This window comes from Caretta caretta, chromosome 5, assembly GCF_965140235.1.
Source record: "Caretta caretta isolate rCarCar2 chromosome 5, rCarCar1.hap1, whole genome shotgun sequence".
Classification (NCBI taxonomy): domain Eukaryota; kingdom Metazoa; phylum Chordata; order Testudines; family Cheloniidae; genus Caretta; species Caretta caretta.
In genome coordinates, this window is record NC_134210.1 from 136,042,524 (window position 1) to 136,055,826 (window position 13,303).

At 44.1% G+C, this 13,303-nt stretch overlaps 1 protein-coding gene across 8 annotated transcripts in view; it reads right to left on the reverse strand.

Moving 5' to 3' along the window:
• Window positions 1-13,303, reverse strand: part of APTX (aprataxin) — a 43,811-nt gene that overhangs the window by 27,355 nt on the left and 3,153 nt on the right. For 3 of the 8 annotated variants that reach the window (XM_048849733.2, XM_075128926.1, XM_075128927.1), the window contains exons 2-5: window positions 12,815-12,947; window positions 8,692-8,828; window positions 6,355-6,401; window positions 1,809-2,144 (exon numbers count right to left, since the gene is read on the reverse strand). In XM_048849733.2, coding sequence (XP_048705690.1) covers window positions 1,809-2,144; window positions 6,355-6,401; window positions 8,692-8,821 — 513 coding nt within the window. In that variant the 5' untranslated portion in view covers window positions 8,822-8,828; window positions 12,815-12,947. Of the gene's footprint in view, window positions 1-1,808; window positions 2,145-6,354; window positions 6,402-8,691; window positions 8,829-10,407; window positions 10,512-12,119; window positions 12,248-12,814; window positions 12,948-13,303 lie in introns of those variants that run through there. The other 5 variants (XM_048849737.2, XM_075128928.1, XM_075128929.1 and 2 more) reach the window with 3 other exon arrangements.

Genomic DNA, 13,303 nt, shown 5'->3' on the forward strand with positions numbered 1-13,303 from the left:
ACCTGTGTTAAAAAGGTATTTTCTTTTTAGAAAACTTATGAAATAACTTTGCAAACTTTACTTCAAAAAAACTGTTAAAGTAAAACACTTTCAGTCGGGAAATTCCAGAATTAGAGTTGTGCAGGCACCTTTAGTTTGGCCCTCTTATTCATCTGCATTATGACACAGCCCTTAATGACATGATCACAGACTGTTCTTCTACAGGACCCTGCATCACTCAATGCACAGGACAGACAGTGCTTTGTGAACAAGGCAGCCATTAATATTTCTTTTTATCTGTGTCATTCAGTGGGTGGTCCCAGGCCTTGCTCTCTGCCACCATTCAAACCCTCTACTGAATGCAACACTTTACTTTCATTTCTATTGCACCCACCGCCATAACATCTTAACCTTACACACATGAATACATTTATCTTCAACAACAATATGGGCTAGGGTGGGTGAGTGGTGTTTTTTCAAATAGACAGTGCTCAGGCACTGGGAGATTATGCCAACATTAGCAAAAACCTCTACTAACTTTGGGTTTCTCAGTGATTGGGTGCCCAGCTTGAGACACTTGGAGACAGATTGTTTTCAGAATATGTAGCATTTTATGGCACTCTATATATTCAAAACATGTCACGGATATTAACACGTTAACCCTCATAACCCTCTCATGAGGCAAGTGTGTAAGCATTACTACTTTTTCAGAGGTTCTCAAACTTCATTGCACTGCAACCCCCTTCTGACAACAAAAATTACTACATGACCCCAGGATGGGGGACAGAAGCCCGGGCAGGGGGACCAAAGCCAAAGCCCGAGCCTAGCCACCCCAGGCAATGGGGCTCGGGCTTTAGCAAGTCTTTAGCAAGTCTGGTGACCCCATTAAAATTGGTTCACGACCCACTTTGGGGTCCCAACTCACAGTTTGAGAAGCAATGTGTCTATCTTATAGAGAGAGAAACTGAAACAAAGGCAAAGTGATTAGCCCAAGGCCACATAGTGAATGAGTATCAAAGCCAGGATTAGAAGAACACAGAACTCTCTGTCTCCCAGCCCTGTGCTCCTGCCTGTAGGCGTGCGCAGGTCTTGTGTGTGTGTGTACGTGTGAGGGGGGAAACAGGCCCCAAGTATGGCACCTAGAAAATGAGGAACACAGAGTTAGTGGCAACCTCTGGCAAGTTTGATTTCAATGAGTGGGCAGAAGCAGGGACAAACTCATTCTTTTTGGTATGTGATGGACACTTAATTTGAGTGTGCTTCTACTCTGAAAAGTGACTGGGAAAAGATCAAGGGGTTTCATCAGTTCGCACTCGCTATTTCCAGGCCAAATCTCCTCCATTTTCAAGTAAAACAATGGATTTCCTAGCTGCCAACCCCACACACCCACCTAAAATCAGAGTCAAGCTGAGCTCTTCTGGCTCACATCATCACCCACCACCAAGATTCTAGAGTTGGAAGCAAAGCCATCATCCTGCAGTCTGCTGCAGGCAGCTGAGTGCACCCATGTGAAGCCCCACTGATTTCAGTAGGGGTCTGCCCATGTGGATGCAGGATCGAGGGCTTAGTTAGCAATTCTGTGGCTGATGTACAAGCCAGAAGGAAATTCAGCTTGCTCCCCCAAATCTATGTTGGGTTTTCCATGCGAACAGGAGTCACTTGAGTAGAACTGGTTTCTGCCCTACAGTCAGCGGATTTGACTGACTACACTGAGGCTCAGTGTGCACGGAAGAGGTTTTGACGTTCTCCCACAATTGCTGTAACACTAGTGCAGCTCCACCAGCGCCGGCAATGATGGGCGTGATCGGGCAGGGCATTCTACTGCTCACCTTGTGGCTGGAAGAGCTGTCATGGGGAGAGGAGGAAGAATTACTGGTATTGTTTGGCTTGCAGCTTGAACTACCATCTTGCAAGTCTCGTTGCTCCATTTTCATACTTTTTTCAGACACGTTTTCCATGTTACTATTCCCTGAATCTACGAATGGCCTCTTGTTTGCTTTTGTCTTCCCTTTTGCTAGTGCGCCAGACACCCCTGTGACTTCCAAGAATTGTACAGTATAGGGGTAAAGTTTATTCACAAGATGTAGAACCTGTCCTGGTTTCAGCTTCACTTCTTCATCCTTGCCAATATCCACCAAATCAACACTGGCTGGGTTCACGCCCATCTTTGGGTAATCAGAAAAAAAGCACAATGTAGGAATTGGCATACAAGTACAGATCCCAAATTCAGACATACCAAAACCCAACTACCCAAACTGTTCTAGGGCATCCCTGCCCTGTAACACAGAGAGGGAAGAATATATGGCACTTCCTCCACCCCACTCCACATACTGGCCCATTTTAATGCAAATCAAAAACTGGAGTCTGAGGTGTAGATTTAGAGCCTCATCCTGCAATCAGAACTGCTAGAGCAAACCCTGCACCAGCATGAAGCCCTAATGAGCCTAATGGGATCCCACATGGGAACAGGGTCTGTGTTAGCAGAGCTGACTGGGACTCCATACCACCACAAAGCCCTGCACCCCACTAGGGTCTGTGTTGGTGGCACTGGTTGTGACCCCACCAAAGCATGCAGCCATACTGGGATCCTACATGGGTACAGGTTGGTGGAGCTGGTTCTGACCCTGCCTTGCCATGAAGCCCCTGTGACCTCAATGGAGCTGGTCCCACATTGGTACAGAGTCCACATTAATTGTACTGGCTGTGATCTCGCCCTGCCACGGAGCCCATGACCCAAATGAGGTCAGTTCCACATGGGTACAGGGTCCGTGTTAGTAATATCGGTTGCAGGATCAAGATGTGTCTTCATCTGGGTTTTAAGGCCTTTGGCATATCTTTAGGTGCTTGGAAAAATAAATAAATAGTAGCTGCATCAAGTCTGACTCCAATACTCAGCATCAGAAACCAGCACCTAGGTTCCAAACAGTTGTACTTTCTGATCAGTCTCCTTTATAGCGATATGTGTCTTCTTACTGTGCTCCAAATGCACGGCATCTTTGGAAGATTCTTAGCATAAGTTGGTTTATTTCATTGGTGACTAGCTCTGTGAGAAGATTTTGCCATTCCAAATATGTGTGTGAATACCTATGACAGGCCTAATGCTGCCCTCAGTTACACAGGAGTAATGCCATGGGCAGAACTGAGCCCCATGTTACAAATATTTCAAATAAAAAAAACATTGAAAAAATATAGATCATCTCAATTATGGAAAAATTAAGTCTCATATTTTATGAAAGTACCAAAAAGTGTTTCTCCTGTGGCACTTAGTCATATTAAAGAGGCATTTATACACTTTAGTTCTATGTTGACATGTGTTTCTATACAAACTGAGCCTCTCCATGACCGTATTAACGATGAAAGGTTCGTGTAAGTGTAGCTAGCTTCACACCACATAAAAGAGCGGTTACAACACCAGACTGTTGCAATATCCCGTTTTACATCCATTAAAATATTATTTTAAATGTTACTTATGTTCTCTGTGTGCCTTTGTAAGAAATCAATCACAGCATGAAAGGCTGGTAGACTGTAGTGTCAGGCACCAGGAAACAGAGAAAACAGCCAAGGAAGAAGAAAGAGCCATCCATGTGGGCAGCACAGAGCAACTCTACTCTGGCTCTTCTTCATACAGGGGGCCCAAGGCTTTCAGCAGCTTTGGCTCACAGGGCATGGCCCATTGCCAACCCCACCTCCAGGAGGCTCACTTCCATCTGGGCAAGTGTAGAGCAAAAGGAAATTAATTCCTCTCTCCTGGGATGTCTCAGGAAGAATGCAGCTGTCCAGCAAAGAAGCATCCCTTTCTTCAGGTTTTTCTTGCCCTTTGGCTGAGCTGGACCCGGTCACCTCCCAGTTCAGTTTCTGTGCTGCACTAAATACTTCCCATTTAAATAACTGCCTGGAGGGCTTCAAGTCAAGACCCGCTGCCTGACTTCCTTTGATGGAAGTTAACCCTTACCCTGCCTGAGGTATGTACAACCTGTCACAAAAAATAATATTCAAGAAATTAAAAATAATAGCCTGCATATCTATATCAGCAAACTCAGTGATGCTCTTCACAGCTGCCCTATCAAAGGGACACTCACAAGGTGAGTTAAACTGAAACTTTGACCTACCTTTTCTTTCATAGCTATTTACAAATCTATATAATCCTCATGTGTTTCTTCCCCAAAAAAGGGTTTTGAAAACTCAAGTGCTTCCAGAAGCTCTGCTGGTGGCTCTAGAGGTAGCTCTGTCCTCTCTAAATCAGTTATAATTAAGGCTAAGTTTTTGTTGTGGATATTTTTAGTAAAAGTCATGGACAGGTCACAGGCAATAAATAAAAATTCACGGAAGCCCGTGACCTGTCCCTGACTTTCATTAAAAATATCCCTGACAAAAGGGATAGGTGGGTTCAGCGCCCACTGCTGTGGTGCGTGGGAGCTCTGGGGTAACCCCACTGCCTGCTGCAGCAGGGCAGCTGCGGGGTTCCCCAACCAGGGCAGGGAATGGGAGCTGCAGGGGCGGGGCTGGCTGGGAGCTCCAGCCCCAGGACAGAAAAGGTCACGGAGGTCTTTGGAAGTCACGGATTGCGTGACTTCCGTGACATAATTGTAGCCTTAGTTACAACCAATATCCCAGCATTGCTGGGGAAGAGGGGGGCAAAACAGAGAGGGGTCAGGTCTTGGAGAAGACTATACTACAGTCAAGATCACTTGAGGTTGAGCTACTTGTATTCTTGAGGAACTGGATTCCCTGCTTCCATGAAATGCTTTTAGTTAATTATACAATCAACACACTGGACAAAACCAGATTCAGCCTCTAAACACTGCCTCCAGGTTTCTCTTTAGCAGAGTTCCTGGTGGATACCTGCAAGGTCCACACAATGGGACTATGACTTGGAGCCCGGGGTACTCTGCATGAGTTTTAGCCCTTCAAGTTTCAGCTGGAATCCCAAAATATTCTGCTGGATTATAATGCCCTAAATTTTCAGAGGAATAAAATTTTCTTCACTTTCCATCCTGAACCATGTGCTGTTTGAAGGCTACTTCCTGACACCCTAGCACTGCACTTCCTTCAGGCCAGGAGCAATCCTCTTATACAGTGAAACTTGCACTAAGCACCATCTTCAGAGGCAACTGCCTATCTGAATACAGTCACAGTGTTCCCAATGTTTCTTGTACAGTTGTATTCAGACTGTAATTAAAGCTTACTCACTAGGCAACCAGTGGTTGCTGATCCCTTAGTGGTTTCACTGAATATAGTTTGCAGCCAAGTGTAAAACGTTTATCAAGCAGTTGGGGTCTTTGAAAGAAAGATTTGTTTCTAACCAAGCCCAGTAAGCTGCCGAGGTGCTTTCTGGACCTGTAGGGCACTGCATCCAGAGTACATTTGCATTTGTAGTACAGTAGTGTAACGATTTCTGTGAAAAGCCAGTCTCTCTCTCTCTGGTAGGTCACCAGTCTAATTAGTTGGGACACAAATTAGTTGTGACAAAGTTAATTACCATTAGATGGCCTGAGTGAAATAAGTTTTTTTATTTCAACTCTACCCCTAACAGTCAAGTGTTAGAAGGGATTGCAAGGATAACTCCCAAGATGATCAGGTACTGTGACGTTTAACACACCCAGAAACCCAGACAAACAAACAGAGAGGCCTTGTCTAGGCTAGGAAAACAGGCTGCTAACCCTGGGCGAGGAACCTAGTAAAGGTGTTAAACCCTGTCTACGCTGGATGCTAAGTAACGTTTAAAATTGTGTTAATTAAAACACTACCTATTCTCTAAGTCTAGACAGCCCAGACAGAGGCCACCCCCCCAGGCCCCAGCAACAGGTCGGGGAGAAGCAACATGAGGAGCAGCAGCAGAAATCTTAGGCCATATCTACACCACAGGACTATAGCACCATAGCAATGTCATAATGTAGACACAGCCTCCAGTGACAGATGGGGTTTTTCCATCACTGTATTAACACCATCTCCCTGAGAAACGGTAGCTAGGTTGATGGAAGCAGTCTTCTGTTGACCCCGCTGCATCTATACCAGCGGTTAGGCTGGCATAGCTATAGCGCTCAGGGGTGTGAATTCTTCACACCCCAAGCGAGGTAGCCACAACCACCTAAATGTTAAGTCTGGACCAGCCATAAATCTTAGCCATCTTCCAGGATGTTACCCGGTGCAGGGAAGAGGAGTGAAACAGTCCTCCCACTGCAGCATACAGAAGATGTATTACATCATTAGCTCATCCACTAAACTCCCTGATTGACCCCTTCTCCAGTGTCTGGACATTTTAGATTGCAAGCTCTGTGATGGGATTGTGTCATCTGCTATGTTTTGTAAAGCAACAAGCACAATGACAACCCTCAGTAAATAAAAGTAATACTGGACATCCATAAACGAACATACCTGTTTGATCTTGACATACCCTTTATTACAGTCTGCTTTTAGCTGCACTGAAAAGAAAAAACAAAAGCATCAGAGAATTACTTAAACATAGGAGTAAACTGGCACAGCTCTACTGAAGCCAAATTCAGCTGGGGATCTGGCCCACAATGTATGTTCCTTTTGTAGTGGTAAATACCCATTTTTTTCATGGTTTGTGTGTATAAAAAGATCTTCTGTACTTTCCGCAGTATGCATCCGATGAAGTGAGCTGTAGCTAAGGTGCCACAAGTCCTCCTTTTCTTTTTGCGAATACAGACTAACACGGCTGTTACTCTGAAACCTTCTTTAAAAAATCTGCAGCTAGCACCACTTGGTATTTTATAGTTGTACCAGGGGATATGATACAAAGGAAACTAGGACCAAATCATATCCTTGCTACAGAACCTTTTACAGAGTTCTATAGAATTTAACAGAGACTGCTACCCTTGCTACAAAATGCATCCAGTTACTTTTCAATTTATGAAATACACCTACTGGCACTTCTAGGAACATGAACAATATATAAAAATCAAATTAACTGGAAACTGGAGAGAATGTCAGACTCAAAACACTCTCCACCATTTATCAGTTCTATATGAATTTACAGGTTTTCAACAGACTAGGTATAAGACTGTTTTATAAAAGGTCAATTTCTACTTCTCCTGGTGACAGAAAGGCCACGTTCCCTCATGCCTGTCAGATTACAGAGCCCTTTGCAAGCTCCTATAATGAGAACAGAATAGCTAGAATCGATAATCAGCTCTACGCTATTCCTACCTACATGCCTCCAGCTTTCATCCAGACCACACCACACGATCCATTGTCTACAGCCAAGCTCTACGATACAACCCCATTTGCTCCAACCCCTCAGACAGAGACAAACACCTACAAGATCTCTATCAAGCATTCTTACAACTACAATACCCACCTGCTGAAGTGAAGAAACAGATTGACAGAGCCAGAAGAGTACCTCGAAGTCGCCTACTACAGGACAGGCCCAAGAAAGAAAATAACAGAACGCCGCTAGCCATCACCTTCAGCCCCCAAATAAAACCTCTCCAATGCATCATCAATGATCTACAACCTATCCTGAAGGACGACTCATCACTCTCACAGATCTTGGGAGACAGGCCAGTCCTCACTTACAGACAGCCCCACAACCTGAAGCAAATACACACCAGCAACCACACACCACACAACAGAACCACTAACCCAGGAACCTATCCTTGCAACAAAGCCCATTGCCAACTGTGTCCACATATCTATTCAGGGGACACCATCTAGGGCCTAATCACATCAGCCACACTATCAGAGGCTTGTTCATCTGCTCATCTACCAATGTGATATATGCCATCATGTGCCAGCAATGCCCCTCTGCCATGTACATTGGCCAAACCGGACAGTCTCTAAAAGAATAAATGGACACATCAGACGTCAAGAATTATAACATTCAAAAACCAGTCAGAGAACACTTCAATATCTTTGGTCACTCGATTGCAGACCTAAAAGTTGCAATTCTTCAAGAAAAAAAACTTCAAAAACAGACTCCAACGAGAGACTGCTGAATTGGAATTAACTTAGGCTTGAATAGAGACTGGCAGTGAATGGGTCATTACACAAAGTAAAACTATTTCCCCATATTTATTCCCCCGCCCCCACTGTTCCTCAGATGTTCTTGTCAACTGCTGGAAATGGCCCACCTTGATTATCACTACAAAAGGCTTCCCCCCCACCCCACTCCCCCGCTCTCCTGCTGGTAATAGCTCACCTTAAGTGATCACTCTCATTACAGTGTGTATGGTAACACCCATTGTTTCATGTTCTCTTTGTATATAAATCTCCCCACTGTATTTTCCACTGCATGCATCCGATGAAGTGAGCTGTAGCTCACGAAAGCTTATGCTCAAATAAATTTGTTAGTCTCTAAGGTGCCACAAGTCCTCCTTGTCTTTCAGCTCTACCTAGAGAGCAGAGATCTTCTGTGGCTAAAAGACCCACTGGATTGGAGCCCCATGACTGATGATTACACAGCATGCCGGAGAGACTCCTGCTTTGATTTTCAGAGCGAAACTGTAGTTCCCACCTGAACTGCCCATCCCTTAAATACCCAATCACTGCCAGCTGGGCTTTAGAGTTTACAGCCTATCAGAGCAATGTAATCAAACAGAAGAACAATGAAACAGAAATGAATCTCACAATCTGACATGACACCATCACAGAATTTCTATACCTGTATCTCACAGGTTTCTTACACTTTTTTTGGAATCACTGGGTTGTCATCAATCCAGCAGTTGCATGTAAACTGAAGTTATAACTTACCCTGTTGCCGTGAACACTTCTTGTCTGTGATCTCCGTCTCTGGGCCACGCCCTATCACTACTGTTTTTAAGTGTGGCAGTTTGATTCGCTGACAGCATTTATCTTTCCTCACTAGCCAGCACACCTGCATTATTGCACTGTGGAAAAAAACAAAAGGAGATTGTCTGACAGACAGGATCACATTCAGATAGGGATCATGATCCAGTACCTGGAGTACAGGACTGGGAATCAGAAGTTCTTGGTTCTACTGCCAGTCCACTAATTGGATGTATGAACTTGGCTAATTTGCTTAACATTGCTGTGACTCATTATCTTCCTCTACAAAATGGGAATAATAACAACCTGTAGCACAGAGACGTTTCAAGGGTTTACTTAATGTCTGTGTAATGCTTTGATAATATCTCCCCCGAAAGCTGCTGAAATGCAAAGTATTCATTATTATACACACACAAGTTTATATTATTCAATATACATTTGTTTATCATGTTGAGGGCTGCACGTATTTAAAACCAGGATTTCCCCAATCAGTTGATACAGCACTAGGCTGCCTATACATATATCTCCTACTATTGCTTTTATAGAACATCTCATTCATTTTTAGATTTACCACTGTGACCATTCCTGTAAACTCCAATATCAAGTTTTATTCATTAGGATTTTACTACACTGTGTATATATCTTCCCTTCTAGGCAATTTCCCCCACTTTAAATAACTGAGTTATCATCTACTTTGTATTCTTTAATAGTTAACCTACCAACTGGATGGGATTTAGCTCATCACATTTAAGTGAAAGAGGATTCTTCCCCCCAGGATAAGCTGCGTAAGCAGGTCCATCCACCTATCTAGTATTTTGGTTGCAAGTTTCTCCAATCCACAATACATAACGACTTGTCTAATTCCAGAATGTGTCCATACATATCTGCTGCTGCACTGGTAGTTTGTTCCACACATTAATCACACCAGCAGCCCATCTAACTCAGGAATTCCATCTCCAGCAATGACCATCAGTACAGGTGTTTCATAGGAAGGCACAAGAAGCCCCACATTAAGAAGTTAAGGGATAACCTACCCCACCAAAGTGCTCTTCTAACCCCACAATAGCTAAAGATTGGCTTTGGCCTTGTCTACAAGGGAAAGTTTTCTCAGTATAAAAAAGTGTAAATTAAAATTAAAATTAAAAAATGTAAATTAAATTTAAATTAAACAGATATATTGCTGCAACCTACAGCGTGGACACACTTATTCCAGAATAAAAGAGAATTTTTCAGGTTTAGCTTATAACAATTGGGGAACAAAGCCACTCTTGGGCCAGGTCTACACTACGGAGTTTTGTTGGCACCCCCCTTTCGACATAGCTAAAACCAACCAAGAAAAAACAAAACAAAACACACAATACACATGAAGCAGCAGCTATACTGGCAAAACAGCCCTTTTGCTGATATAACCTGTGTCATTCTTAGAAGCAGTTTACTATACTAACAAAAGATCTCCCTATGCCAACGTAAGCTGCATCTCCACTAGGGACCACGACAGGACACTGGGAATTCCTGGGTTCTATTCCCACGAAATCAGGGGTTCTCAACCTTTTCATTTCTGAGAACATAGGACTGCAAGTGACCTTCCGAGTCCCTGGATCCAGTCCTCTGCAATCGCAAGCAACCCTGTCATATAATCCTATTTACAAAGTTATCAAGCTCCCTCTTAAAATTACTTACATTATTTGCCCCCACTACTATTGGGAGCATGTCCCAGATAGTTAGAAACCTTTTTCTAATTATCCAGACATCATGATGTACTTCATGATACTTCAGGGTCTATACTGAGTAAAGACAAAAATTTTCATGAATAAAAATGAACTCAAGTATTATAGAAAATTGTTCTCTCTTGCATAACTGCAACAGACTCCCCAAATTAGCAGTCAGCGTAGACTGACTAACTGCAGACTTGTGATCAAATCTCTATTCTATATTATATCTGGAAAATACGTTTTAGCCAAACACAAGTTATTGCATTTAATACAGAGGAAACCGGGTAAAATTTAAGGACCTGTGACATGTAGGAGGTCAGATTAGATGACCGAATAGTTTATTAAGGCAAAACATTTCTCATGTGTAGGAAGGTAATAGCTCAAAAATCTTCATCAGCATCAGTTTTAAAATGACTGAGACAAGGAAGACCTTGCTAGCTGATGGTGCACTAGAACAGCATTTCTCAAACTGGGGTCCGCAGACCCCCAGGGGTCTGTGGCCCCGCTGATCAACTCCTCCCTCTCCCTCCTAGTGCCTCCTTCATGCCGGGGGACCCCAGCAGGAAGGAGACGCTGGGAAGGAGGGGGAGGAGCAGATACTGTCCACACCGCTCCCGGAAGCAGCCAGCACATCCCTGTGGCCAGGGGCAGAGGGTCTCCGTATGCTGCCCCTGGCCCGACCGCCGACTCCACAGCCCCTACTGGCCAGGAACTGCAGCCAATGGGAGCTGCAGGTAGAGCAGGGTGGCCTCCCACCTAGGAGTTGCTGCCAGAGATGTGCCTGTTGCTTTTGGGAGCCCCAGGAGGTAACCACTGCCCCTCTCACCCTGTCCCACACCCCTACCCAGAGCCCGCACCTCTCATCCCCCCCCCACACCCCACCCTCCTGCCCCAGCCCTGAACACCCTCCAGCACCCAAACTGCCAGCCCAGAGCCCGCACCCCCTCCCACACCAAACTCCCAGCCCAGAGGCCGAACCTCATCCCGCACCCAAACTCCCTCCCAGATCCCGTACCCCCTCCTGCACCTCAACCCCCTGCCCCAACCTGGTGAAAGTGAGTGAGGGTGGGGGAGAGCGAGTGACAGAGAAAGGGTGATGGAGTGAGCAGGGGGCATGGCCTCAGGAAGGGGGCAGGACAGGGGCTGAGCTGGGGGGCTTGGGAGTCCCTGAAAATTTTTAAATCAAAATGGGGTCCCCGGGTTGCTAAAGTTTGAGAACCGCTGCGCTAGAAGAATGTCTATTCCAATAGCTTTCAACTTATAAGGAAGGTACATAACATGCAGCACTGCTGTCAGAGATATAAAACTGGAAGAGAGATCAGCAAAGTGCTGAGTAATACTTTGTTTGTACAGCTCATCTGGTGACATACAAAGCAGATCACTGTTAGTTTTAATCATTTACTATTGCATTTTACAAAATAGAGTAAAGGTCTTAATTCAGCATGCTCTACTCATGCAGAACTTTGATTAACATCAATTGGAATTTCATTCAGGTAACAAGCATGAAAGAAGGGCTCTGTTCAGCCCCATGATATGCTGACTAGACCAAAGAGTTGGGGCAGAGAGAAGTTATGTTAGTTTATATTTTACAGCAGTAGGTGATATTTCTACTCTCTATATTACCTATTTATCATACTGACAGGGATGGAGGGGGGGCTGCAAAAGTTAAGGGATCAGTACCTCCTCACTGGGTATCACTTCAAGTGGGGTATGTGGACAACACCCAGTCTGCCTGATTCAGAGTCAGTGGCTATCTCCATGTAAAATCCGAGGGGAAACAAGGCACTGTAGTTTTCATCTCGATGTAGCTAATTGAGGTAAACCGGGGTGGGGTGGGGAGGAGAGAAAAGAGGGGTGTTAATAAGGTTGCCCTCAACACTAGCTACGTTGAGAAAAAGCTACTTGTGCTTTGTCTCTACTAGCATTGTACAGTGAGAAAACTATCTCAATGTGAAAACACTTTCATAGATTCATAGCATCTAAGGCCATAAACGACATTTAGTCTGACCTCCTGTATAGCATAGGCTATTAAATTTCACCCTGTTGCTGCAGTCTTGAGACCATTAACTTGTGTTTGGCTAATGCATATCTTCCAGAAAGACATCCACAATCTTGATCTGCAGACATCGAAAGAGGGAGAATTCACCATTTCCATTGGTGGTTTGTTCCAATAGTTAAACACCCTCATTCACTGAAATGTGTGTCTTAATACTAATTTTAATTAGTCAGGTGTCAGCTTCCTGCCTCTCTCTGCTAGATTAGAGTCCTTCATTACCTGGTATTTTCTCCCCATTAAGGTACTTATACACTAATAAAGTCACCTTTCTATCTTCTTATAATTAAATTAAAGAGCCTGAGCTCTTTATGTCTCTCACCATAAGACATTTTCTCCAGACCTCAAAGCTTTTTTTCTGGCTTTTTTCTGCACCCTCTCCAGTTTTTCAGCATCCTTTTTAAAATGTGGACACCAGACCTGGATGCAGTATTCCAGTATTGGTCTCACCAGTGCTGTATACAGAAGTAAAAATGACTTCCTTACTCCTATTCACTATTCCCAACATCACACGGAGATCTCACATTCAGTTGCTTGTCTACTATATAGCCCCTACTTCCTTTTCCAAAAAATTGCTTTCCAGGAATATAGGTCCCCATTCTATAGGGATGACAGGTATTCTTTGATCCTAGATGTATACCTTTGCATCTGGCTGCATTAAAACGTGTTTTGTTTGAATGGGCCCAGCTTACCCAGTGAGCCAGATGGCTCTGTATGACAGGCCTGCCCTTATAATTATTTACTGCTTTGCCAATTTTTGTGTCATCTGCATATTTTATCAGTATTGATTTTATATTTATTTCCAGATTAA